At 41.0% G+C, this 26,607-nt stretch overlaps 1 protein-coding gene across 2 annotated transcripts in view; it reads right to left on the minus strand.

The window, feature by feature from the left end:
• MLIP (muscular LMNA interacting protein) overlaps nt 1-26,607 on the minus strand; it is a 123,705-nt gene that overhangs the window by 12,968 nt on the left and 84,130 nt on the right. Inside the window, exons 11-12 of one of the 2 annotated variants that reach the window (XM_082480881.1) lie at nt 19,191-19,316; nt 13,981-14,169 (exon numbers count right to left, since the gene is read on the minus strand). In XM_082480881.1, coding sequence (XP_082337007.1) covers nt 13,981-14,169; nt 19,191-19,316 — 315 coding nt within the window. The remainder of the gene's footprint in view (nt 1-13,980; nt 14,170-19,190; nt 19,317-26,607) is intronic. The other variant, XM_082480882.1, reaches the window with a different exon arrangement.

Below are 26,607 nucleotides of genomic sequence, written 5' to 3' on the forward strand. Positions count from 1 at the left end.
GTGTTGCTTACAAAATATTGCTCTTGCCCCAGGAAAATTAATTTCAAAACTGTACTTTTTGAGAAGAAAAACTGATCTGCTAAACTGGCCCTATGTACAAAGAAGGATACTGAAGTGGAATATACTCTAATTTTCTGTAATTACATTATGGATCTGGTATGTATTTTCCTCTCTCTCTGTAAATCTGCCCTTATTTGTTTTCAGGAAAACAGGAATCAACTCTAACAACAGCAGCAGCAGGTACAAAAGCTGTGAAAGTTTTAACTTTTTTTTCCCCCAAAAATGAAGAGGCAAGTGAATAATTTTAGGCCATAAGTTTGTTTATTTATTCAGTAAATTTAGACAAAGGAATAATTGTAGTCAAAGGAAGGGTAAGGAAGGGGTAAGGAGCCTATATCCCGTCAGCAGCAACATCCCTCCCTCTGCAGCACACCTGGCTCCCAATTTCAGCCCACAGAGCTGCCGAGGCAGCCCCCGGGCCTTACACCACCCTGCTGCTGCAGCACAGCTCTTCACAACGGCCACAGGAGGTGTTTGATGGCCTACGTGGGAGACAGAAGTCCTGTTTCCAAACCCAATATCCTGCAGCTACCGAGGGTGGGCAATCCTTGGTGATACGCAGGTACAAAGTTCTAGCAACACCTGTGGTATCTTGGCAAGCTTATTTCATTGAAATAAACCCTCGAGTTGAGTTACCTATTGCTCACCAGAATATGGCATCTCCATATTCCAGGCAAAGTAAGAAAGCTTGATCACGAAGACAAGAGGGAAAGTATTGATCATTTTCTGTTTAATTTCTGATGTGCGGCTAGGCTCTTGGAGAAGAATTGTCCACTGCTTGCAAGAAAGAAAAGCTCCCTAGTCAGGCAGTAGTTCTTTTTCTCAAATTGCACAGAGAGCCAATCAATGAAAAATGCACTTTTATTGTGTTATCTTGTCCTGGCCTTTCTTGCCGGTATTCATTGCTTACCGTGTTAACCTGAGCTGTCTCTCTGAGTCTTGATTCTGCCTTACCTTGTTCCTTGAGTATGAGGTCTCAAGACCCTCCTTAGACCTGACAAAAGTAATGATCTTTTTTTTGTCCAAGAAATATATTTGCTTCCTTTATTTTGATGCCATCCTCTTTTCAGACTAAAAAGTCGACACATATAACAGTCTCCATAGAGAGGAAAAATTATCTGTATTTTCTGGACAAACACTCTTACCACTGGTTATTAATTGAAAGAAGACAAGTGAGAGGCAAACAAGGACTTCACTGATTAGTAATGAGGGAAAAAACTTAACACAGGCTTAAGACTTGGAGAAAACCTGAAAACTATACAGTTCTCTCTGTTTTCACAAGGCCTCTCTGACATAAGCCCCCTGAAGTTATCTTGGAAGAGTCTATACATTCTACTAGTCAGGTGTCTAGAGATCTAATTTTGCTATGACATGGGGTCTAGTCTTAAGGAATTTACATATGGCTACATTTATAAAGAACTTTAAGTAGTACTTTAGTGAATACGGAGCACATAAGCCAAGTGCTGCATCCTTTCTGCTGAAATAACACTAAGTTTTCCAGGTCCCTCAAAGGAGGGCTCTGGGTTTTTCCCTGGAATTGTACAGCTCTGCCTCCGCCAGCGGCAAGGGGGCCGAGTGCCTTGGCCTGGGTGACTTCATCCTAACGAGCTGGAGGCCTGTTCCCTGTGTTGTTTCCATCAAGTGCCAATGTAATTTGAAACGTGTCAGCCTTGCTGTGGAAAAGGTCCTGTGCCTGTCCTTCCAGAGCCAATAGGCTACAGAGTCTTATTATTTCCTCCCTGATTTTTCCTTAAAAATATGGTATTGTTTTGTTCTTGAATACACACCATGCTAGTGCCACAAGCAGGATGGAACTTGCTGTCCCAGTGCACTTGGTTTCTGCAGTTCCATGGGTAAGGACCAGAGTCTTTTAGAAGAGAGAGAAGCTTGAATCTCTGCAGGGAGAGATGAGCCCTGTAATCAGGTCTCTCACTGTCTGGGCAAGTACCAAAGGAGGGCATTGACATCTCCATGTTGTCTTCTCTGCATGGTGGTCAGCCCAGGGTGTTCAGAGGACACTTAACAGGATAGGTAGTCTGTCTGATTAAACTCAGCCTTGTACCTGAACCATAGTACAACTTACGGCCCTAAGCACAGGGGAAAGATCCTCACGGAGTAAGCTCACCTCTCTGCAAAGATGAGCTACCAACAACAGAATACCAGACAGACAACTTAAAAATACCAGAACGCAAAGGAGGCAGAATGAGGTGGGATTATCCCTTCCTTCCTAGACATTATGTGTCTATTATCCTTCAGAGTCATATAGGAATGTGCTCGTGTCCACAAAATCTGATGTGTGAACGCAACTTGGATTATGTACTTTTTGCGGGTGTATTGTCTTAGTGAGACCTCATCAAGCTCTGTCACTGGCAGTCTTTCATCTCCAGCTCAAAGCAGCTGCCAAGAAGCTCTATTTTCTTCTACGTATGTAGAAGGATTGCATCTGTTAATGGTTGAAGATGACAGTATTACTTTTCTTGTTTCCTTTGCCAGTTACAAAATTCCGCATTACTCTTACAAGGTTAATTAATAATTCTTGACTTTTCCAGATGTCACACAGTTTTCCGGTAATGTGACATTTTCTTTCTGTGACTATTTCTAAGAACGGTGAAAGAGCAAACTAGACAAATCTGCATTTGTGGCTGCAACAACTGTACTGAGGAGAGCAGAATATCCTGACAATATATAAGTATCTGCAGCATGTAAGTTCAAAGAGAAATTATATACCTGGCCCAAATAACCTCTTACAGGCTTAAAAAGGAGATGGTTATATAACATCTTAGTTGGACCTTTGTTCATTTAGCTCTGTAGAGTGATCAGCAAGACATATTTGCCTTTAAAAGGTCAGTTTATCTTTATTGTGCTATGAATCACAGCTGCCTCTGAACTAATATAAAACTTTCTGAGGTGTTCTCAATGTAAGACCTTTTTCATAAATCTAAGTCACTCTCTAGAGGGACTGCAACCTTTGCTAATTGAGACACAGGTTTAAAACTCGTTGGAACCAGTGAGAGGTAATGTACATAAGAAATAAGAATGTTTCAACTATAGTAACCAGAGAACATTCATGTATACACTATTCTTCCAAACTACTCCATTAAGTCTTTAATCCACTTCTTTGAAAATACATTAGGTACTCTAGACGCCAATGAAAAAGTGAGTCATTCCTTCACAATAGGAAAAATTACTAATATCTCAAAGACTAAAAATGTTTATTTACACATGCATAACAAAAAAAAACTATTTTTATAAAACAATTTTATAGATGAAGTACAAGAACATGAAATCTAGGTGTCCTGGTTTGAGTGACAAGGGACTAATTTCTCTTCTAATACTTGGGAAGACTTCACTTTTAGAAGACTTTAGTGTCTGAATTTGTGAAAATATTTACTTTATAGCCAGCTATGGTGCATGGCTTTCAAGGTCTAGGTGTTTTTGAGCTCTCCAGGTGCAGGGACAAGGAGGAACGAGACCTGAGTGCTTGACCCAAGCTGGCCAACAGGATTATTTCATACCATGAACGTCACATTCAATATAAACTAGAAAGTTTGCTGCAAATTGCTCTCTCTCCCTTCATGGATGCCATCTTGAGAACTTTTTGCCCCGGTGCCAGACCACTGAGCTCTTCCCTTCCTCCCAAAGCCGTAGCGCTCTCAGTGTCTGACATTTGCTGTCCACTGCTGGGAGTGCACAGCTTCCTACTGATAGAACTGGCTAAGTATAATCCTTGTATATTTTATATTGGTATCAGGATCAATATTAGCTCTTTAGTGTTACTAATGTTAATCATCTAGTCTTATTCTATTAAATCAGTTTAAATTTCGGCCCCTGGGTTTCCTTGTTTTTTCCCGATTCCCCTTCCCAGGCAGGGAGGGGTCATCGGGTGATAGAATAATTGTCTAAATGACAATAAACTGTTGTGGGTTTCTTAACCTATAACACTAGGGTACCAATAAATGGTAAAACACTCACTGCAGAAGAGCAAGGACTACATTCAACTAAGGGAACAGAAAATATATCATGTACAGAGACAATTTATAATTACGATCTCTATAGTATCTCTGAAATGTCACGGTATAAAATCCATTTCAAAGATTCAGTCTGTTAAGCACCCAATTCTTTTGCATCTTTCACCTCTCTATAAAAGGAAATATAAAGTAGAAATTATGACCACAACTAAGCTTTATAATGTGTCTTCAACCACATATGCAATAGAACACCCTTACTGACTGACTTGCAAATCATTATTATACACTACTGTACCTGTGCATTTTTAACTTGAAGATTTCAAAACTCTCTCCAGACACTGATAGGTACCTGCATGAGAGGGACAACTTGCATGCAGACATGGTTCCCTGACAGGTTCTCACAGGACACAGGCCTGGAGGGCACCAGAGTCAGGTGAGACTGCAAGATTTGTATCTGAATACCAAAGCCTGGAGGAGTTACAGAGCTTTGCAGTAGGGATTCCTTATCTCTAAGTGGAGCTGGAGGGAAGGAGATGCACGCAACCACACACCCATAGAGTAAGGCAGCAAAGTAGACAAACATCTTCTAATCACACAGATTAGCACTATCTGGTTTGAGTTAGTTCAAATAACCCAAATGATGCTTTTTTGATTTCTGGAGTATTTGAATGTTTTCAAATTTTCATCTGTATTGGAAAGAAAAATCTTTCAGCATTTACAACAACAGAAGTATTTGAAATTTCCCTCAGCACATTGATGGTGAACTATTTATGGACTCACAGAAATCGAGTCATTGCTTAGAAGAGACGATGCTTCCCCACCCCTGGAAGGCGTTCATTGCTCATTGACTGATAACAGCCAAAGAATTTTAACTTCGTTCCAGGTGACAGTGGGAAATGAAACGGATTTAATTTTCAGAGCCAACCTTCCCTCCACATATTTTCTTCCCAGATTAGCTGCAAAACTGTTTTCTGAGTAAGCTTCTCGTGCAACAGTGTTCTTTGACCTCAGCTACTTTAAATCCAAACCACAAACTTTGACTGAATTTTCAAAGGTATATATGTGTAACTGTCACCTATTATATTAAAATTTGTATTAAGATGATATTCTGCCTACCATAGAACCACTAAAATGATAGCCACTGTTTAATTAAGAAAAAGAGAAAGCTAGTACTATAATTTACAGTTTACCATATATGACCTCTTCATTAAAGTTCAGAATGCTTTGCCAAAAAGAAAAAAAAAAAACACTAATGCCTTGAAGTTCATATAGGTAAATACCGCCTTCTCTAATTCAAACTGTAAGTACATACTTGGAATTTCACCAGAAATAATTATACATTTAAACATTTTTCTAACGTAACTGGAAGTGGAGTAAATTAAGGCCGTATTTCAGAGTACACATTATGTCAATACCTGCAATAAAAGTTAAGTGAATTCTAATTGTAACAATTTGTACATTTGTACATTTTAAAGTAGGGTTTCCAAAGGTTCATCAGCTCACTGCTTACTTTTCCTTGGTACCTCAGAAGAGTTATTTACAATCTAAAGAAGCAGAGGAAATTCCCCAGAAACATTATGTTCAGTGAGGTCGAAGATACAAATTCCGCTATAGCTCTGGGCATTTTGGCATCGTTTCCATTAATTATGATTTTTTTTTCCTTCAGACTTCGTTTTCACACTGTCTTCAATAAAAAGCATACAAGTGTCATTTCTGACTCTCATATAGGTTACATGCCCACCAAATCTTGTTTGATATTTTTCACTCAATAGTGTATTTCTGCTTTTGTTGTTAATAACAAACTTTACCTCTGAGTGGCTTCTGTTCTTTGTAATTTTGTCTTTTGTTTTTATTACTATATTACAAGCAAAGGCATGTCCCCAGGTTACAGTTGGTTACAGTTACAAATCTAGTCATGGATCAGGATCCCAGCATCAGAAGCAGCCTCCAAGCTATGGTAAGTTTGCCCCCATCACCATGGGACATATCAGAGAATCCCTTTCACAACAGAGGCGTTAGAGGCAGATACTAGGAGTGTTGGGTTGATGTGTTTCCTTTGGTTGTTCTTCTAAGATGTGTGTTCACATATTAATCTGAAGACACAGAAGGCTAAGATAAAGTCATCTCAGAAAGCAATTATTAGCTAGAGACAGAATTTCTACCATATTTGATATTGTTTTATGTATTAAAAATGTCTGCCTGAAATCCATTCTGCAGAAGATTAGATGGAATCATCCTAGAAAGGCAGGCAGAAGACTGAACTCAAGTTTTATATTATGTAGAGACTTATAAGAATGAAGACAAAACACTTTAAAGCACTTTTTGGTGCTTGAGACTAGTTTAAGCTATCCCAGCAGACAGCCTGGCTGGACAGTCGCACTCAGAATTGCAGTCAATGGTTCCATGTCCAAGTGGTGCTCAGTGACAAGTGGTGTTCCTCAGGGGTCGGTACTGGGACTGGTGCTGTTTAACATCTTTGTTGGTGACATGGACAATGGGATAGAGTGCACCCTCAGCAAGTTTGCTGACAACACTAAGCTGTGTGGAGCAGTCAACACACTGGAGGGGAGGGATACCATCCAGAGGGACCTGGACAGACTTGAGAGGTGGGCCTGTGCAAACCTCATGAAGTTCAAGAAGGCCAAGTGCAAGGTCCTGCACATGGGCTGGGGCAATCCCATACACAAATACAGGATGGGCAGAGAATGGATTGAGACAGCCCTGAGGAGAAGGACTTGGGAGTGTTGGTTGATGAGAAATTCAATATGAGCTGGCAGTGTGTGCTTGCAGCCCAGAAGGCCAACCGTGTCTTGGGCTGCATTCAAAGAAGCGTGGCCAGCCGGTTGAGGGAGGTGATTCTGCCCCTCTGCTCTGCTCTGGTGGGACCCCACCTGGAGTACTGCATCCAGCTCTGGAACCCTCAACATAAGAAGGACATGGACCTCTTGGAGCGGGTCCAGAGGAGCGCCCAAAAATGATCAGAGGGCTGGAGCACCTCTCCTATGAAGACAGGCTGAGAGAGTTGGGGTTGTTCAGCCTGGAGAAGAGAAGGCTCTGGGGACACCTTATTGCAGCTTTCCAGTATCTGAAGGGGTCCTACAAGAAAGCTGGAGAGGAACTTTTTACAAGGGCATGTAGTGATAGGATGAGGAGTAATGGCTTCAAACTGGAAGAAGGGAGATTTAGAATAGACATTAGGAAAAAAAAAAATCACTATGAAGGTGAGGAAACACTGCAACATATTACCCAGGAAAGTTGTGCATGCCCCGTCCCTGGAAGCGTTCAAGGCCAGGCTGGATGGGGCTTTGAGCAACGTAGTGTAGTGGGAGGTGTCTCTGGCCATGGCAGGGGGGTTGGAACTAGATGATTCTTAAGGTCCCTTCCAACCTAAACCATTCTATGATTCTACAATTCTATGATGATTCTATGAAATGAGAAGGCAGAAAGCAACAGAAGTGGCACAATTTTCACAGAGGAAACACAGTTTCCACAATTTCCAAGAGGAAACCTGGACAGTTCTGGGCACACTTGACTGGGAAGCAGATTTTGATTTCTGAGTATGGAAAGTGCCTGCTGGGGCTTGATCCTACCGTGTTCAAGAAAACAATTTTTTTGGTGCATGTTTTCTAAACGAACAAAAGTACACCAAAGAAATATCAGGGTCAAAAATTTCTCCTAGTGGAAATAAAACAGCAGGGGTCTCAAAATTGCCTAACTATTCAGGCCAAAAAGAGTGACACATTAATCAATTCCTTTTTTTCCTTTGGAAGAGCTCTCTCGGCAGGAGTAGGTAGCAGAGTTCTTTCCAGGCAGTGCCAGTCTTAAGACGTCTCCACGTTAAGTGCATGCTGCTGTGTCTCCTGTTGAGCCTAAGCTACCTTCATGTTCTGTTGCTAATTTGATGGCTTCGAAGAAAGCAATTGATTACCAAGTTATGATCCTTCTAAAGTGCTTGAGGAGAAATGACTTTGTTTAAAGATGAGCTGAGCAAGAACTCGAGGCATTTTCTGCAGCCATTTTCAAACCAAGTCCAAAGTGATAGAAATATCATCTAAATATGATATGATTAAAATAGCTCATTAAGCCCAAACATTGCCATAAAAGAATATACGAAGGAGACACAACAATAATAAGCATTAATATTTTCCCAATGAGGGGATCCAGTTTGCACCACATCACTAATGAACTGGCTTGTTTGCCTCTGATTTCTTTTTCTACACTAAAGCAATTGTTCTGGATTACAGATAGTAGAAGGTTGATCAACCACAATACACCTACACAAGTACAGCATTTAAATATCAAAGTTCAAAGGAGAGAAAGAAACTCTCTTCTAGAAATAAAAGCAGCTGGGATGATGTCTGGGAGAAAAATGCTTTTCCATGGCAACCTTGAAAGGCTGCTGCATTCACAGAATGTCAATTTCCACTATGCTACTATTAATCAAATACAAACTCCAATGGGTAAGAGATTGGATGGTGAGGTAAACACCGCTGATTTCATTTAAAAAATAATAAAGATTCCCTTTAAATATTCTGCTTACCCAGGAGCCTGCAGACCTGCAAGTGATTATTGAAGGCTGACACTTCCAACACAACATTTAGTGATTTTAAGAAAACTTCATTTACATCCAGGAAAAAAAAATTAAATTGGCTTGACCCCAAAGTTGAACATTAAAGAAAAATTGTCCTCTGCAGCTTTGGACCTTTACCCTTATAAGCATTGTCTGATCAGGTACAGAAATGGTAATTCTTTAACATTTCTCATACCTCTTGCAAAAAGCCAGATATTTACATTGATTGTGCCTCCATATGAATTGTAGAATCATAGAACAGCCCAGGATGGAAGGGTCCAACTTTTTGTGAGAACGGGACCCTAAATGAGATTGTCTATCACCCTGTCTAAACACATCTTGAAAACCTCCAGTGATGGGAACTCCACCACGTCCCTGGGAGGTTGCTCCAGTAATTGATTGTTCCCACAGTAAAAAAAATCTTTCATATAACAAGATGTAACTTCTCCCAGTGCAAGTTGCACCCATTGTCCCTTGTTTCTCCATGTGGCTCCCTATGAAGAGAGAGATTCTGTCCTCTTTGTAGCCACGCTTTAAGTACTGGAATACTGTGATGACATCCTCCCTGAGCCTTCTCTTCTCCGGGGAAAAAAGACCTAACTCCTTCAGTCTTTCCTCATAGGGCAGGTTCTCCAACCCTTTGATCATCTTCGTGGCCCTCCATTGGACTCTCTCCAGTCTGTCCACATTTTTTCTGAATTGTGGAGACCAGAACTGGACACAGTACTCCTGGTGCACAGTTGTGTTCTTCCACCCTACATAGTCCTCCGTTAAAGGCTGGAGAGATTCCCAGCAGAAACACACTTTGGAGTTAACCACGGAGCTAAACATTAGCTCAAGCTCTCCATCACTGCAAGAGTTGAGCTCAAGTCCACCTTTCTGAGCTGATTTATTCCAATCAAAAGGAAAAGGAACTTTTTTTTATAATAAAAAGTCCAACTCATATAATTCATATTATTCAAGACCAAGGAGTGTAAATAAGAGCAGCAGCGCCTGGTGCCTGGGTGCAGAGTGGGCAATGAGAGGACGAGGGAGATGACAAGGCCAAATAGAACAGAATCAGCTCACTTGAATGAGCAACATTTTTGTTTCAGAATCAGCCTGTGCACAGGTGAGAGGAGAGCCTTCTCTGCTCTTCTCCAAGCAGAAGGACAGACACAATACCTTGGTTCCTGCTCTCTCCTCCCGTCAAAGCTAAAACCACATTGTGAAATGATTTGGGGCACAGCTTATGGATTTCATCACTCTGAACAGTTATAATGTACAAAACCTGTCAGGTCTATCTTTCAGCTTCAACTGTGTAATTTCATCAGCTATGAAGACTCAGGTACTTGGTGGAGCACCAAGCAAAAACAACCTGGCACTGGGTCCAGTCTGCCTAAACACCACCACAGTGTCCTTTCAGGAAAGTATTTCAGATAGACACAGCTGTTCTTTTCTTACTCCCTGAGCCAACAATTGAAATGACATTGGTTTTAGGAGCTCACCGTTTCTAGCCTCCTTAATATAAAACACTGGTGATCATTCTGGTTTTTCCCATATCCTATTTCCTATTTCTGAGGGAACGCTTGTTTAAAGTAATTTTTTAATGAAAATGTGGGTGAAGAGTAGCAACTCCATTCGCTCGCATATCCCGTCCGTTCTCAGTAGTGTATTTTCAACACATTTTAAATGATTGTATTTATGGCAGCAGGTTTTGCCCTCTAGTGGAAGATGAAGCAAAATACAACATATAGTTAGAAATGTAACACATATCGAAATTGACCATGTGGACACTGACCATGTGTTTACTGGATAGCTGGAGAGGCAGCAAGCGAGTCACTATGCATATTATCCCTTATCCCAAGGGATGAGGAATGGAGAGCGGGAACTCCAGGGAATTTACAGAGATGACAGTCCAGGTTTAGTAGAGAATAGAGAAATTCCCATGGTGTTGGGATGTTGTTTATGGAACGGGTCTAACAGTTTTGAAATTTCAACACCTGATAATGTGTCTACTGTACTGTGTTTTCTGTGACTTCGATTATTTACAGAATAATAGAATCATAGAATTGTCTGGGTTGGAAGGGACCTTTAAGGTCATTGAGTCCAACCATTAACCTACCACTGCCAAAACCACCACTAAACCATGTCCCTAAGCACCGCGTCTGCCCGTCTTTTAAATACCTCCAGGGATGGTGACTCCACCACTTCCCTGGGCAGCCTGTTCCAATGCTTCATAACCATTTCTGTGAGGAAATTTTTCCCAATATCCGTCCTAAACTTCCCCTGGCACAACTTGAGGCAATACAACAATAAATTTAATAATTTCTTTTTGAAAACATTAATAGTTAAGACTGTAGTTGGGTGGTGCAGAAGACAAGGTTATTGCAAGAAATAACAGGCAAATATTGTCAGAGTATTTATGAATTTATATAGACTCAAATGTTAAATATTGATCATGTGAATAACATCGAAATTAATCTTCCTTTGCTTATCAAAGAGTGGTAATGTTATAGACCAAAACAGAAACATTATAATAATTATTAAAACTTAATAATAATTAAGTGGTGAATGTTTACTTCTTGTGTAAATAAACTTTTGTTTGTATTAAACTAGCTCAGTATTGACATCTGATTGTTCTGTTTCCCAAAGTTTTGGGCCACACCTACCTAGCGAGTGACATCAGTTCATAAATACATTTTACTAAAACTGTTTACTAGCACTACCAGTAATGCTTAAAAATCTTACCTACACCTGACAATTGAGTAGTCTCATTTTATATCAGCTAACCTTGTCTTCATTGGCTCAGACTTTGAAATTATTGCAAATAATTAAATAATTAAAATCATTTTAAACACTAGGAAACAATCAATGGTAAATTGAGTTATACTGAAAATACTCCAAAGAAGTCTCAGAAAAGATATTTGTCTCAAAAATCTTTGTCGTTCTCACCAATCCTGCTTCAGAAGATCTAATTACTGAATTTTTTTGTACTAATCATGGTTAACGTCATAGATTGTTGTGGATTTTCACTAAATCTTATGAGAAGGAAAACTTGCTATATTAACTAAATTAAGGGACACGTTTAGAGAAACACAAGCTTTATCATTGTATGTGGTCTTGACCAAAGTCAGGAGTCTATTCCACTTACACGCTGAGAGGGATGGCAGTGGGAAGCCAACCAGAAGCCTGAAATGGTGATTTTTTTTTTTGCTTAAATTGTCACAGCAGGTCAGTTGTAGGGTCTCATCTAAAATACAGCCCTCCAAATTAGCTCCCTGATGACTTAACCTTTCAAAATGCTGCTGCAGAAGTATTTGAAGTAAAATTAAATGAACCTCTGAGTTTTTCTTCGATAGAATACTGCACTCTTCAGTGCCTTCTGGGCTATGGATGGCGCTGCTCAACCCTGGAAAGTTGCAGACTTCGAGAGTCAGAGTTCAAAATCAAAAAAATCAAAATAAGAATGTATAATACATACAAAATATATAAAAAAATATAAAATATAAAAGTAAAATAAAAGTTGTTTACACATGTGTGAAGCTTACAGGAAAAACATGTGCAATACCTTTGCTAACAGCAGACAGTAAAAAATGACCCAAGAAAGAGAGAAAATTTATATTGTACAGAGAAATGGAAGAAATCAAAGAGGTGATGTAGCTCTCATATTTACTTTGTACAGGAAGAACCTGATAACATCAGAGAGGTGTGGCTGCATTTATCAGTTTGCAAAGCTCACAAAGGTTGCTGGGAATGACAAAAGTTCCTTGAGATAAAAAACTGTGGATGGAGAGGCCTTGTAATCATCACCATATGGGTGGAATCCAAATACACAGGCTGGGCTGTCCTACGACCTCTGCATTCAGGAGAAGAGTTTTGTGTGCATAATGCTATGGGAAATCAGAGCAGCAGCAAAATTTCCTTATTATAGCAATTATTCAACAAGAATATGCCTGTTTGAGAAAACAGCTAACACGATATACCAAAAAATTACACTATCTTAATTATCTTCAGGCATTTTTTTCCCTGCCTTATTTGCCTTCCTATTCAAATTTCTGAGTTTCTATCAGTGTTTTCATTATCAACTGCAAATACCCATTTTCATTATGAAAAAATGGCTTCAGCGGTCACATGAACTGTTTGTTTGTTCATGTGAATGCCCTGCGATGAACCAGGAAACTTGTTGAAACAGAACAAAACCCAGTCTAGCAGATGTGAAAAGGTGCTTTTGCTCGGGATGCCTCAAAGACAGAATTGAAGGTTGCTTTCAGTTTTAGTTTCGATCCATCCCAATAAGTGGGTAAAATGGTAAATTCTATAAATCCCACAGGATGGAGGGGCCAACTTCAGACACTATTGGCATTGCCTGTTAACCTAAATTATGTTTCTAGCCAATGGGGAGAGAAAGGCATTTCTTCAGAGTCTGACGGCTGACCAACATACATTCTCTACAGAGGTGACACTTCTCTCCAAAGCAGTCTCGGCTCCCAGTGTGCCTGGAACTAGCAATGCATATTTCACCCTGGTGCTTCCCCTGAGGAGGAAACCATGACATAGCCCAAAGAAACAGCACCTAATGCCTGTGTCTTAACGTCTTGCATCCGAAATAAAGCATACTGTACATCTCAGAATGGGATTACCTCTCATTGCATCAAGGTTTGAACATTTGCAGCCAGATTCCAGGTTAGAAAAGGAGGACATGGGAGGGGTGCATTTGAGGGGTACAAACAGGACCTTCCACGGACTTCCACAACTGATGCTTTTCTAACACCAGACAGGGGCTCTCTTGAGGTGTTATAAATACCTCATGCCATCTGTTCTTTAAAAAGACTTCAGCCGAGACATAGGGTCTAGATTTCACCTTACAAAGGTCATTAGCCAGCCCTGTCACCCACACACCTTGGACTACAGAGATTTTGTCTTTCTTCACTGTTGTTTCAGACACAAATATCAACAAAGGCACGATTCCCTTTGCATCGGCAAGAGACAACTGCTTGTCAGGATGACAGATAAAGCCACTGGAAAAGCCTGTATTTCTCTCAGGTTAGCTTCCCTTCCCTCAGTCCCCAAGAAAAAAAGAAATGGCCCATTACTTTAATATGGGTAAATGTTAAAATAATCTGAGCATGAGGGATGAAATAGATTATTCCTCCTTTAGAGAACAAATAACTTGAAAGAAGAGTGGTGGGAGCCCTGTCGTAGCTGATCTGGAGGAAGTAAACCCTGACACAGGCTGGGCCGAGGGAAGGAAAAGCAGTAACATCTCCAGGGACGCATCTGAGATGCATCTCCCAGAGTACCTGCCAGCACAGAATCCTAATGACTCAGCTGAATTCTGCCTAGAACTAAAAGGATAAAAACCTGACAAAGCTCTTGAATCACACCACACTTGACGCTCACCTTATTGTACAAAGAGTTGTGACTGTAAGGGCTATAAGGATTCTCATGAACATCACACGTGATGGAAGACAAGTGGCTGAAAGGTCCAGGGTTTAGACAGTCAGCGAGGGAGACAGACGGAGGACGCAAAGGGGACTTAGTTGAAGGGATCAGTTTGGTTGGATACAGAGGGTGTAGGAGAGCAGTCTCCTATGAAAAAAAAAGAAAAGTAAACAGAAACAGATTAACGGATGCAAAAAAGAAGCTTTGGACAGAAAGCAAAGTGCTTGTCTTGCACCTTTTTTATGTTTCACAGGGCTTGAAGATTAACTAGGAAAGATACTTTACCTTCATGCCAGCACAATTGCTCTACACTAGGCACTTTTATCGGCATGAAAGTACACACTCAAAAACCTGCTGTTGATGTCCCATTAAAGCAGTTATGCTTTGTCTGGGGTCCAGTGCATCTCCCTCCTGCAGCTCAACTAACTGATGCCCAAGTGACAGAAAAGGAAAGCCCGGAAGGATCATGTGCTAGGATAAAATGGTCACATTTTGGGACTTTTTTAGAGAGGGTGGATTGGAAGCAAAACCAATCTGAAAACAATGTCTGAGAGGTATAAAAGAAAGTCTGCCTTACTTATGTATTAGCAGGAGCACTTCAGGCTTCTTAACAAGACTCTAACAAGCCTTTTCGGACATTTAAGTGTTAAACCAGTGAAGGTGCACGCACAATATATTTCACTACTTCAAGTTGTCAGTACTCAATAGTGGTTTTGGTTAAAAAAACCCAATACTTATGTGCTTTTTGCACCTAAAGGATAAAATCTTAAGAAAAAAAAATATTTAAAAGATTTGGGGTAGAGTCAAAGATGCACACTCAGCTTTTGGCACAAAATCTCGTGCTTAGGTTTTGCCAAGGCTGTTGATACAATACATCTTGAATTCTCACCCGCTTTGCTGTCTGAGTCGAGACCAGGAACTCCCCTGCATGCGGTGCCTTTGGGCTCAAGACCCAGAAAATACATGACAAGAGCTGCGATTAGTTCCAGCAGAAACTAATGTATTGCCCGCCAAAAGCACGAGTGTGAGCAAGTGAGTGGATCGGAGCCTGGCAGCGACAAGAGCAGCTGGAAGGGGACCAGGCAACAGTAGCTTCACACCGACCTTGCCTCCTGCCACTCTTCCTCAGAGGCACCAACCCTACTTCTATTAATGATAAACCTTGGCAAACCGGCCTCACAACTTCATGCCAACTCATATCTCCTTAGTTCATCCTTATCTTGCTCTACTGTTGCCCAAAGTGGGTTATTTTTTTTTAATGACAAAGGAGCCGAGGCAGATTCTTGTTAATAAATATTTGCAAGTGCGTGGATTCTCTGACATACGTTGTGAGTTGTTTTCATATTACTATGTGACAAAATGCCTTATTTTTTCCCCCCAAAAGATTCTGTTTCCCCGGTTTCAAATGAAAATTTTCATGAAGCCATCACCTCAGCACTGCTCATGAGTTACGTATACTTCCAATATATTTTACAATGCTTTTTTGAACAAACTGGAGCATACTTGCAAAATTCCTGAAACATTACTGAAATGTACTAAGCAAGAGGAAAAAAATTCTGTCTCATGATGGGGAAATTACCATCTCCAGTAAAGGCATCTAAAAACGTCAGAAGATAATACTGTCAGATTGGAATCTCAGAAATACTACACGCTGTCTGTAACAAGTGTTTGATGGGGGAATATCCACTGAATAGCTAGTGTTACAAGTTGTATATGTCCTCAGGAAAACAAAAACAAAACAAACAAACAAAAAAAATAAGGCAGTATAAGCTAATATCAGAAAAATCCAAAATAAAATGGGATTTTTCCCTGGTTTATAAATTTTATTGGCACATCTGTGTCAATCTATATATGGCATACTCAGAACACAGATAAAAAGAGCTATCTGTGAGCTGAGCTACATCCTTTCCAGACAATCCTTACTAATTTAAAAGTCTCTTTTTGTCTCTGTCCATTACTTTGGATTATCTGCATGAGAACAGCTGCCTGTTAAAGCAAAAATTACCATTTTTTTTACAAGGGTAAGGGCCCTTTCCCGATGGGGACCTTTCTTAATGAAATGAAAAGCAAACAAGCTACTCTCTGGTGTGCAAAAAAACCATGTTCAACACAGGGACATGAAGCTGAAGGTCAGCAGTTAAGGCTGGCTGCATCATTATGTCTCGAACTGAATGTCACCCACATAGTCGCCAGTGCTCAGTGCCACATTGGGAGGTTTGGCAGGGAGGGAAGGTGTTGCGGAGGTCTAAGAAAAATCAAAAGATAGAAGTTAATACAGTTGACAGCATCTGGAACCTCATCTAGTCTGCACCATCCTTGAAAGGATGCAGCCTGAAAGGGTCTGCCCTTTCAAGATGGGCTGGGTGAAGAAGGGGCAGCAACATCATCTAGGAAGGGAGTTGTTGGTAATGGTATTAGAAAGAAAGGAAAAGAAAACAGAGAGAGGGAGAAAACAGAAATATAAGAGCTGAACCTCCCAGCAGGACTGGGAAAACCTCCAAAGAAAACCAGGGAAAATCAGTAACAGGATGAGCAGTTTTGACCTCAGCCACAGTAGATGCCTGCTAAGTTCTTAGCTGAGGACAAGTGGACTAACACCGGCTCTTCCGCAGAAAGCAGGAAGCCTGGCTGCTAGTCTCCTAGTTTTAATCCACAGCTCTCATATCCCATGAAAGCAGTTATTTTACCTGATTCGGGGGTAATATTGGTGGGAACACCTCCCACTCCTTGGAAGCCAGCCGCTGCGCAGCCAAAAAACACTAACTACTGAGAGCAGGTGAAGAGGGAGAATGAGTGTGCTGTAGGCTAACAGCCCCGCGGTTAGGGACAACCACCGCAATTTTCAAACTGTTGTCTGGGCACTAAGCCCAGTTCCACAGGCAGTGCTGCAGCCCTCTTACAGGCACTAAAACCCCTCAGGAATGTTTCACAGATGCTGTGAGATTGTGAACACCCTCATGTGGGCACCCAAGTCACCTCCACGCGCAAGGGACTTACATCAGCACCACAAACCTACTCTGAGAGGCGAGAGCTGGAATCACAAGCATATGCTGTCATGTTTAGCGCTTTTCGTGTGTTCTCCAGATCTGGCTATTATCATGCTATTAATTGTTGTATTAGGCCACTAATAGAATCCTATAGCCATTTCTCGCACAAACAAAACCGGTTTCTGTTAAGTCAGTGAATCCATCTAAATACGGGTCTAAAAGTACTTCCTTTTTCAGAACAAAGATGTCTTAATAGCGAGTTTCTTAATACTTAATAACAAGTATTTTACAGCAACCTGTGGTATTTCTTAGGTTAGCATAAAAATAACAATTTATCAGTACTTTAAAGCACATGAAATTGTTCTTTTAAATAAAGGAAGCAAAAGTGAACATATCCATTGTGAATTAACTTTTCCATCTGTCAAAGTCAGTGCACTATTTGTTCAGTTCATTTTAACACATAACTTTTAGATAAAATAATTTTAGCTTTTGTTATACCAACCACATATATTCACGGTCTTATTATGTCCTCAATACTTCAGTAATATGTATCATAAGTAATTTATAAGGTATAAGTTGATTGGTTTTCACAATTAACTTCAAATGTCAGTAAGCTTCAGACTATGGCAATAACCTCAGGTTTGTATCTGCCTGAAAATACAAAGTTTGGTGGTTACATCATTCCTTCATCACCAAAACAATAGCCAGCAGGATCAGTGCCCAGCCCTGATGAAAGGGAGGTATGAGCTACCCCTGACTTTGCAGAGAGGTCCCACTGAGGTGGCCTAGACCAGATGTTCTCTACCAGCAGCTCCAGGTCAGCTCTCCTCCTTTCTCATCCCAGGTGAATGATGGCACAGTGCCTTGACACCAGAAAGTCTTCAGTAAGTTAAAGCATGAAAAACTCACTATGAATTCACCTGTAGTCTCTGAAATCAAGTATCCACTGTCAACCTCAAAAGTTCAGAAGCAAATTGTAAAACATCATTTTTTGTTATATTTTACAGAAACTCTGCATTCTGTAGAACCTATAGAATGAGAAACCTTCTGATGCCACACATATACGTTGCTGGAACCCACTAATACTACAAATAAATCTTCCTCTGTTTGTAATGACGCAGTACTCTTGAGAAATGCCAGGATTGTCTGACAGCAAGTCAGAGTAATGGGGAGGAACAGGAAGAACTAAAATGTAAATCTTTAAAAAAAAACAGTTATAAAGGGAAGAAAAGAGGACTGCCATTGCTAAAGTCTCTCTCTAATGTGACTAGAGGGGGGTAGAAGTAAGAGAACGTCAATTAGTAAGGTATTTTATTCACATCATGTCTGACAGGAGGACTACTGACTTCATTTTACTACCCTCCAGGTGGGAGATGCCGAACATACTGGATAGGTTAATAATAAGCTCCTACAGGGACATTCAGGTTATGTATCACAGTTAACGTTTAATTCACAATAATGCACACAAACACAAAACATGACAAAATGTGGACAGAACCATCCGGAATTTCTCTGAGATAATGCTTTATACAGGTCAGCAAAGTTCAAGAAGTGTTTTTGCAAAGTGATCCTATGGCTCTATGCAGAGGTCTGTGGGAGAAGGCAGCACTTTTGCTCCCCCGTGGGCTGCCTGTTAATGACCCTTGCATGCGATAGAAAAGCTGTGTCTTCAACCTGTGTAGGGACATGAGTATGGACCTGGGGGATCTACACATTGGGGAGTGACATGGAAACTCACTGAGGCTCCTCTGCAGTCTCCCTTGCAGAGGGAAGAATGAACCATGCCCAGTCCTTGCTGTACTCATTTCTCTTTAGAGAGGATGGGGTCTGGACCCCAAATGGAGGAACAGCTTTCTAGTAGATCTGATCCAGACACCTGTTTGACAGGGGAGCGCAGGATTTCCACTATCTTTTGTACAGTGTTTCCTACAGACTTCATAAAAAGGTCCTCTCCTCAACACACAGGTTTTTAGATCACCAAAAAATCCATCCCTGTAGAAAGCCCAGCTGCCCGTCTCCAGTGTAGAGACCCTCGTTCAGGAGCCAAGTGCCCCTTGGGGAATCATCTAACTTTGCAAAAAAAGAGAAGAGACAAGGACAAAATGGGCATCTAAGATTATTCCATCATCTTTAAGGAAACTAGCTGAGGCTACAAAATCCTTCAGAGTGAGAGTTACTCACCCGCTCAGTATCTTGATCACTGATTTCTTCAAGGTACTTTTTAAAAGGATTGGGCTGATAGGGCTCCTCTTTTTGCTGTGCACTCTTTCCTTTCACCAGCACAGGACGAATGACACCAGGTTTTGTCTTCACCCATAGCACACCCAGGAGAAAAGAGATGGAAGAAAAATTAAAGAAAATACATTGTAATCTACAGAATATTTGTGAGATAAGTCAATTCCAGTGGGCCTGTACTGACTAGATTTTTTTTAATTTTATTAATAACATATTTCACTACCAAAATTATTCAGGTGTCATGCCGCCTGCCCTACTTTTAATATAGATTGTGGACAAAAATGGCAAGAGCTGTTTTTACGCGCAGAACCTCATCACTGGCGTCTGTTTGTTACTGACACAAAGACAGATGCTGTCAGACTATAGTTTGTGGGTTTTGCTGGCTGTTTTTCCTAGCTGTTCAGCTGCATCTTGATAAGTTCATCAAGTAGCACTTTATGCACAGCCACACGTCTGCTTTCATGCTGCAAATTCCTTTCTGGGCTCCTCAACACGGTAACTGTGAAACAAGGAAAGGCGACATGTGATGCCGTTAACTTACACCTACACCCAGGCAGCAACATATTAGGGGAAAGTCTTTCTAGGCAAAAATACCAGTGACTGCTAGCTGGATTTTGACAGTATTTTTAAGAGTTCACTTGGAAAAGCACAATTTTAGAGAATTTAATAAGCACAGATGTGTGATACCCCTCATTTCAGACAAATCGGATTATTTAATCCAGAAAATAATTCTTGGTTAGCTACCAGCCAACCAAAACATTTACTATTAACTTGTCAATTTAGTACATCTGTGACTTTCAGAATTCCTACAGTAAAGTCTGACACGATGGATTGTGGCATAAACTCTAAAGAGAGGCTAGGGGATAATTTTAAAATAGACAACTTGGTAAGCAAAGAAAAGGAAGAAAAACGTATATGGTCTCACTGGAACTTGATAAGTACTGAAGTCCTGGAGGGGTCTGTGACTGAATTTTTAAATAAGTCAGTTATATTCTTCTCTGTTACGGCTACCCCATAGAAAATGGGAGGTCTTTGTCACAACTTATGTAGATAACAACAGGACTGCTGCTGAGCTCCTCCTGTGGTTGCAGCCCAGAGGGGCAGCTTGCCCAGCTGGGACTGAGTAATGGGTGCTGTCACAGTTCCCCATCCTGAGTACCGAACGGGGTATAAAAATGCAGAGAAGTAACTTGATTCACTGTTCCATTTATTTATAAGATTTAGACTATGTACATTTAATAACACCGTGCTGCTTATTTACAAGACACTTAAGCAGTCTGCCTGGAAAAAAAGAGACGCTTGCTATGAAAGTAGGCTTTAAATGATGCAGCTGAGATTGCTGGCTGTATCATGTAAACTCAGTTATGAATCACCTTAAAATAAAATCTGCAGGCATCCAGCAATGACAGGGCAAGAGGGCTGCCCATCGGAGGGGAAGGTGCAGGAGGCAGGAGATGTCCCCACGTCTTGTGCTTCTGCCTCAAGCCCTGGGAAAGGACAGAGCAGTGCCCAGTGGCTGAGGTGGAGGTGGCAGAGGTGGGGAGGAGTACAACACACCTGGGAAGAGCAAGGCCCAGGCAGCAAAATATCTTCCCTTAGCTTTGTGTTTTATCCCCTCCCTCCTTTCCACAGGTTGGGGCCCTTTCATCTGCCTCATCAAATAAAAAGAAACATATTCAACTGAAGGCAAAAATAAGCCATGATGTGACACTAACTTTTAAAAGAGTGATGACTTAAACTTTTTCATTAAGAAGGTCAACTTAGTGAAAGATACAGTGCTCATTTAATGAACTCAGCCTACAGTTCATGACTATTTCTTTGTAGGATTCACCGTAAAATAATTATTTTCCTCTCCAAGATTTCTGAGAAGTGTTTGTAAAAGTGAAAGACTCCTGGCTTTCCACACAAAAGTAAATATAAAAATAAAAAGAAAGCTACAGTTGTTTTCAAGTCATCATTATTCAGACAAAGGACCTGTGGCCTTCTACCACTCCTCCACACCATGTAACCATGCAATAAAAAGCCCATTGAGGTACCTGAAATCATCAAGGATAAGCTACTCTCCCTATGCAGGAAACCTCTTCCAAAAGCACGCTGTAGAAATGCTTTTAAGGAAGCACTTGCTAAACAACATCACACACTCAAGTGCTGACTGAATCATATGTTTATGTCTGACTCTGCTAACAGAATGGCAGATAGCAGCCAGCAACCAGAATTTGAAATACTTAATTAGCTCCCCGACAAGCTGTATAAAATCTTTGATCCAAAACTAAAAATTTGAACTCTTCCTTTGATAACAGGTGGCACAACTGACACTGCTGAGAAACAAGCTAAGACTTATTTTTGCCAAGGAAAGTGTCGGTCTTCCTACAACAGCACTGAAAAACGGTAAAGGCTGTTATGGTAGCAATGGGCTGTCATCATATGGCTACAGCCCTATTAGCAAGTTACACAGGGCCAAGACACAAGCTCCAGAGCTAACCCATCATCAGTTATACTGATTCAGTGCCAGGGTGCTCCCTGGCATGGTTTTGGCCCAGGTCAGCAAGCCCACAGTCAGAAATAGGAGTATATGGTGGGCCAGGGCATCTCTTGATAGGCAGGATGGACCTGGCCACCCTTCTTCAGGGACAGAAGGTATTTTGGCCATATGAAAAGGAGCCGGGCACAATATTCACCCCCAAACTCAGAACACTGAACTTCTTATCGACAGGTGCATGGGCATGTTCACCTCTAATTTTTTCCTGTGTTATTATGACACTCAGATGTTCCTGAAACTGGTGAACAAGGGTCCAGTGGCAACCCTGTTCCTCTCAGTAGAGGCCTAAAATCCTCTGGGTCCCATGTTTCTCCTATCCGACTCACTGTGAATTCCCCTTATCCCGAGTATTCAGAGATCCCCAAAGTATGTAGGGCCAGACCCTTCTTTGATAGCCAGCAGTGACTGCACTCCCTCCTTGCGGTGCTTTGTGTTACTGCACAGACATTAAATCGTTCTGGATACCTGAACAGCTTTCCTGTAAACAAGAAAGTTGTCTTTTAATGTTTAACAAGGAATTGGCTTTTTAATATGTTTTCGATGCAGTGCTGTTTTGAAGCAGCCTGTCTCTGAGACAACCAGACGATGATTAACAAAAACATGACAATTAGATAGAAATGCATAATAAAACAGGAGAGTTAGCCTTTGGATAAAAGGATTAGCTGCCCTCTTTCTTTCCTTTCTGCTCTGAGTCCATCAGGCCTCTCTTGACAAACAGCAAGCACCAAATCCATCTTTTTGCCTGCATAGCCTTTATACCTAACTTTTCTGTACATTGCTGCGTCTGAGCAAGCACTGTGCCCTTGTTGCCAAAAAGGCCAATGGAATCCTGGGCTGCATAGGGAAGAGTGTGGCCAGTAGGTCGAAGGAGGTCATTCTCCCCCTCTACTCTGCACTGGTGAGGCCACAACCAGAATACTGTGTCCAGTTTTGGGCTCCCCAGTTCAAGAGGGACAGGGAACTGCTGGAGTGAGTCCAGCGAAGGGCAACTAAGATGATTAAGGGATTGGAGCTTCTCCCTTATGAGGAAAGGCTGAGAGAGGTGGGACCCTTTAGCCTGGAGAAGAGAAGGCTGAGGGGAGACCTTATGAATGCTTACAAGTATCTAAAGGGTGGGTTGAAGGAGGATGGAGCCAGGCTCTTTTCAACGGTTCCCAGTGACAGGATGAGGGGTAATGGGCACAAGTTAGAACACAGGAAGTTCCATTCAAATACACGGAAAAACTTCTTTCTGGTGAGGGTGACAGAGCACTGGAACAGGCTGCCCAGGGAGGTTGTGGAGTCCCCTTCTCTGGAGATTTTCAAGACCCGCCTGGATGCAGTCCTGAGTAATGTGCTCTGGCAATCCTGCTTTGGCAGGGGAGTTGGACTAGATGATCTCTAGAGGTCCCTTCCAACTCTGAAACTCCGTGATTCCGTGAAATAACCTCTCGCAGTCTTTGAAGCCTTCTGCTTCAAATGGGATGGAGAGGGACCTTCATGGAGGGGGACCATTGCCAGTCCTTTCCAACAACCTCATTAGTTTGGGGGAAAGGGACCCTGCGGCAGATGGGGCAAGTAAGTAACGCAGCATGCCCCAACTACTGCAGTCATCTTCTGTCAGCACTGAGAAGCCAAAGTCACCTGAGGAACCTCTAAACTGTTGCGAGCACCTGCTTTCAGAGAGTGAGAAACTGGATTCCTTGTCATGAAGGAGCACTGCAGTTTCCAGCATCAGCAAGAAGTTGCTTTTTGCCCTCACAATACAAACATAGACACTTTGTCTAGTTGAACTGTGAATCACCCTAAAATATTCCTCTTCTATTTCTTTTCTGCCACAAATTAGTCTTCAGAAAGGGAAATATGTTACTGAATATATTGGCTTATTTTTATTTTTGGCCCCTTGTAGAGACCTTACACTTGCAAAAATGTAATAAAACATTCCAGGCAGCGTATCAATCTACAATGAAGTTCTCCCTTAGTACATCTGAAGATGTGAAGGCATATAACTACGGTTAAAAGGATTTCCTCCTCCTCTGGCTAAGTAGTAAATTATTCACATCGTTTTGAAAAGCCTAGCAAGGGAGGATAATTATTTTCTCCACCTCCATGCTGAAGCAGCAGCAGGTCTTGCACCAGAGCACAGAGAACAAGGAGGGTCACCTGTTTGAAATTCAGGTTGTCTTTATTTTTGTTCATACTGAAATATTTGTATTTCAAGAAATAGCTGAATTTTAGCAGGATGTCTGATAGTATACTGTACCATGCTTTCCACCCACTCTGTGCTAAACTAACCCAAAGCTAAAGGGGATGAGCCTTTTTCTCAACAGCTGGAGAAAAGGGGCAGACCCACAGTAAGAGCAGGGTGAAGGAGGCACTCACCTCTCCTGCTGTTCTGGGGAAAGGGGATCAGAAAAGAGAGCAGGTTTGCCCGGGAACTGCTCGCTGCCCAGGCTGGTGGCAAGGAGGGGGCTAAGGGAAAGGCCTTAGAACCGATGCTGCTCTCTGCTTCCCTCTCTGCTTCCTCCCCTTTCTTTAGAAAACTCTTTTAGCACATTTAAGTTCCCTTCACGCCCATTTTCCTGTGGTACGTCAGCAATCTCTTTCATTTCCTGCTTTGCTGTGTGATGGCTCTGTATGGACCACTCCTCAGCATAACTGACACGTTTCCCTTCAGCAGTGCTTGCATTGTCCTTGACAAAGTATAGATGTAGACCCATGGCAAACACTGCCTTCCAGAAGTCATTCGTCAGTGCTCAAAGGCCGTGAAATCATTTTAGGTGGATAGATGCACTCACGACCCCTGATTTTATGCTGGACCTGCCAACTCTACTATATTTGATGTCACTCTGACTTGAAGTGGATCTTAAATGATGCTGAGTTTAGTACTATTTTACTTTAAAGCAATCACCCCATAATTGGGGTTGGGATTGGGATTGGGATCCCAAATCGGGATTGGACTAGATGATCTTTTGAGGTCCCTTCCAATCCCTAGCATACTGTGATACTGTGATAATTCCTGAAGTGTCGTATTCTCAACCATGGTTTCATTCATTTAGTGGAGCTTTGGGATCAATAGCTTTAAACATAGGAAATACTGGGACCTCAGTAATACATGTGCTTAAAAAAGAATTAATTACAGAAAAAAATACTTCAAGCTGCCAAGTCACATCTAAAATACCCCAGAACAAAACGACCCATAGAAATATATTTAGATATTAAATGAAACACTCCAGCTTTAACTCCTGGACCAGGTTTGTTATCTATTTTTCTCTAATGTTGTCTTCATTTCAAACGCTTGAGCTGATTCTCTGTCCAGGAATGTCTCTAGATTTCCCATCCACATTCCTTTTTGTGCAAGAAACTGCACTGTGTTCTTTCTGTTACTATCATTTAAACCTATTCACAGGATACAGAAATGCCCTTCTTTATTTGCTCTAAATATATGACTCCTTTTCTACTACTTTTGCATATAAATATATTTTGATAAATCCTTCCATTGCACGCTCAAAAACCATGGATCACTGATGCAGCATTAAAATAGCTGAACCAAAAAGACCTAGAACAATGGTACCATGGTATGCAAGACTAGCTCCCCATGCGAATTTTGCCTTATTTGCATGATATATAAAGAAAAAATTTTTTGTTAATGATAATGGATATATTGCATGTCATGTTGGTGTGCCGAGTGTGGATTTGCACTTTGCTATCATGAGTCATTCATAGTCACCTTTAAAAAGAGTATAAAATCTATTGATGAGAGTCACAGTGGTGTGCCCAGTGCCTCACCTGTCCATTGGATAAAAGTCATGTAGTTGAGAGGTATAGATACAATATTTCTGGTCACCGTAAATAATCAGTCCCTGGTAGAGCTAGTTAGAGACTCCATGAGAGGAGAAGTAATTGTCTGAATCATAAATGCTGCAAAATTTCTAAGTAAAATTGTTACTACTGAAGAACCATCATTCATGAGTAGAGATCACAACGCACTCAGAGAACAAAACGCGCTCAGAACAAAACATGCACAAGAGTTACACTATAGTGACTGAAATTTGAAACAGGTGAAATAAAATACATAGTTAAATAATTACATTAGCTATGAAAAAAATAGGGAAAAAAAAGATCAAAGGAGCTGCCAAAAGGATGAAATGGTTATAAGTGACCACAATACTGTTTAAGACAGTAATGTTTCAGAGAAGGTGTGCATCAGCTAATAAGAAGAGTTTAAGAAATCAGTAAATTCTGGGATGTTCAAAGAGCAGTGCAAAAAAAGCGAAAAAGGGAATAAGGAAGAAAAGGCTCCAAAGACAGAAAGTTGTGTTCAAATACAATCTAGAGGGAAAAAAAAAAGAAAGAAAAAAAAAAAAGAAAAGGAAATCTAACTCATAATATTAAAATGTCATATATTTAGCTAGGAAAGACTTTGAGAATAAAAACTTGCTAAATTTCCTTACAACTAAAAGTCTATGGGGCCAGTAGATATAATCAAGACATAAAAAAATGCATGAAGAATTGGAGATCAAAGCTGAAAATTAATTCCTCACTCCAGCTTTCCTCATAGGAAGACGTAGGGATGTTCTCAAACTGGCAAAGAAACTATTTGGAGGAACTGTCTCGAGTACAGTGTCAATAAGAGAGATTTGAGAACAAATCAATAAAATGAGCAAATAAAGTACAAGGAATAAATAGAGTTGTAAAGAAATTTCAGTGTGAAATTCCCGCACTATGAATTGTGTTATTTAATTTCAGACATAATCAGCAGTGGAAGAATGAGAAGTGGCAACTATGGGGCAAGTTTTACTATAGGATCCTGAAGAGGACCAGGAATCACAAACGACTGTAATT

The sequence above is a fragment of the Vanellus vanellus genome (genome assembly GCF_965231255.1).
Source record: "Vanellus vanellus genome assembly, chromosome: 3".
NCBI lineage: Eukaryota > Metazoa > Chordata > Aves > Charadriiformes > Charadriidae > Vanellus > Vanellus vanellus.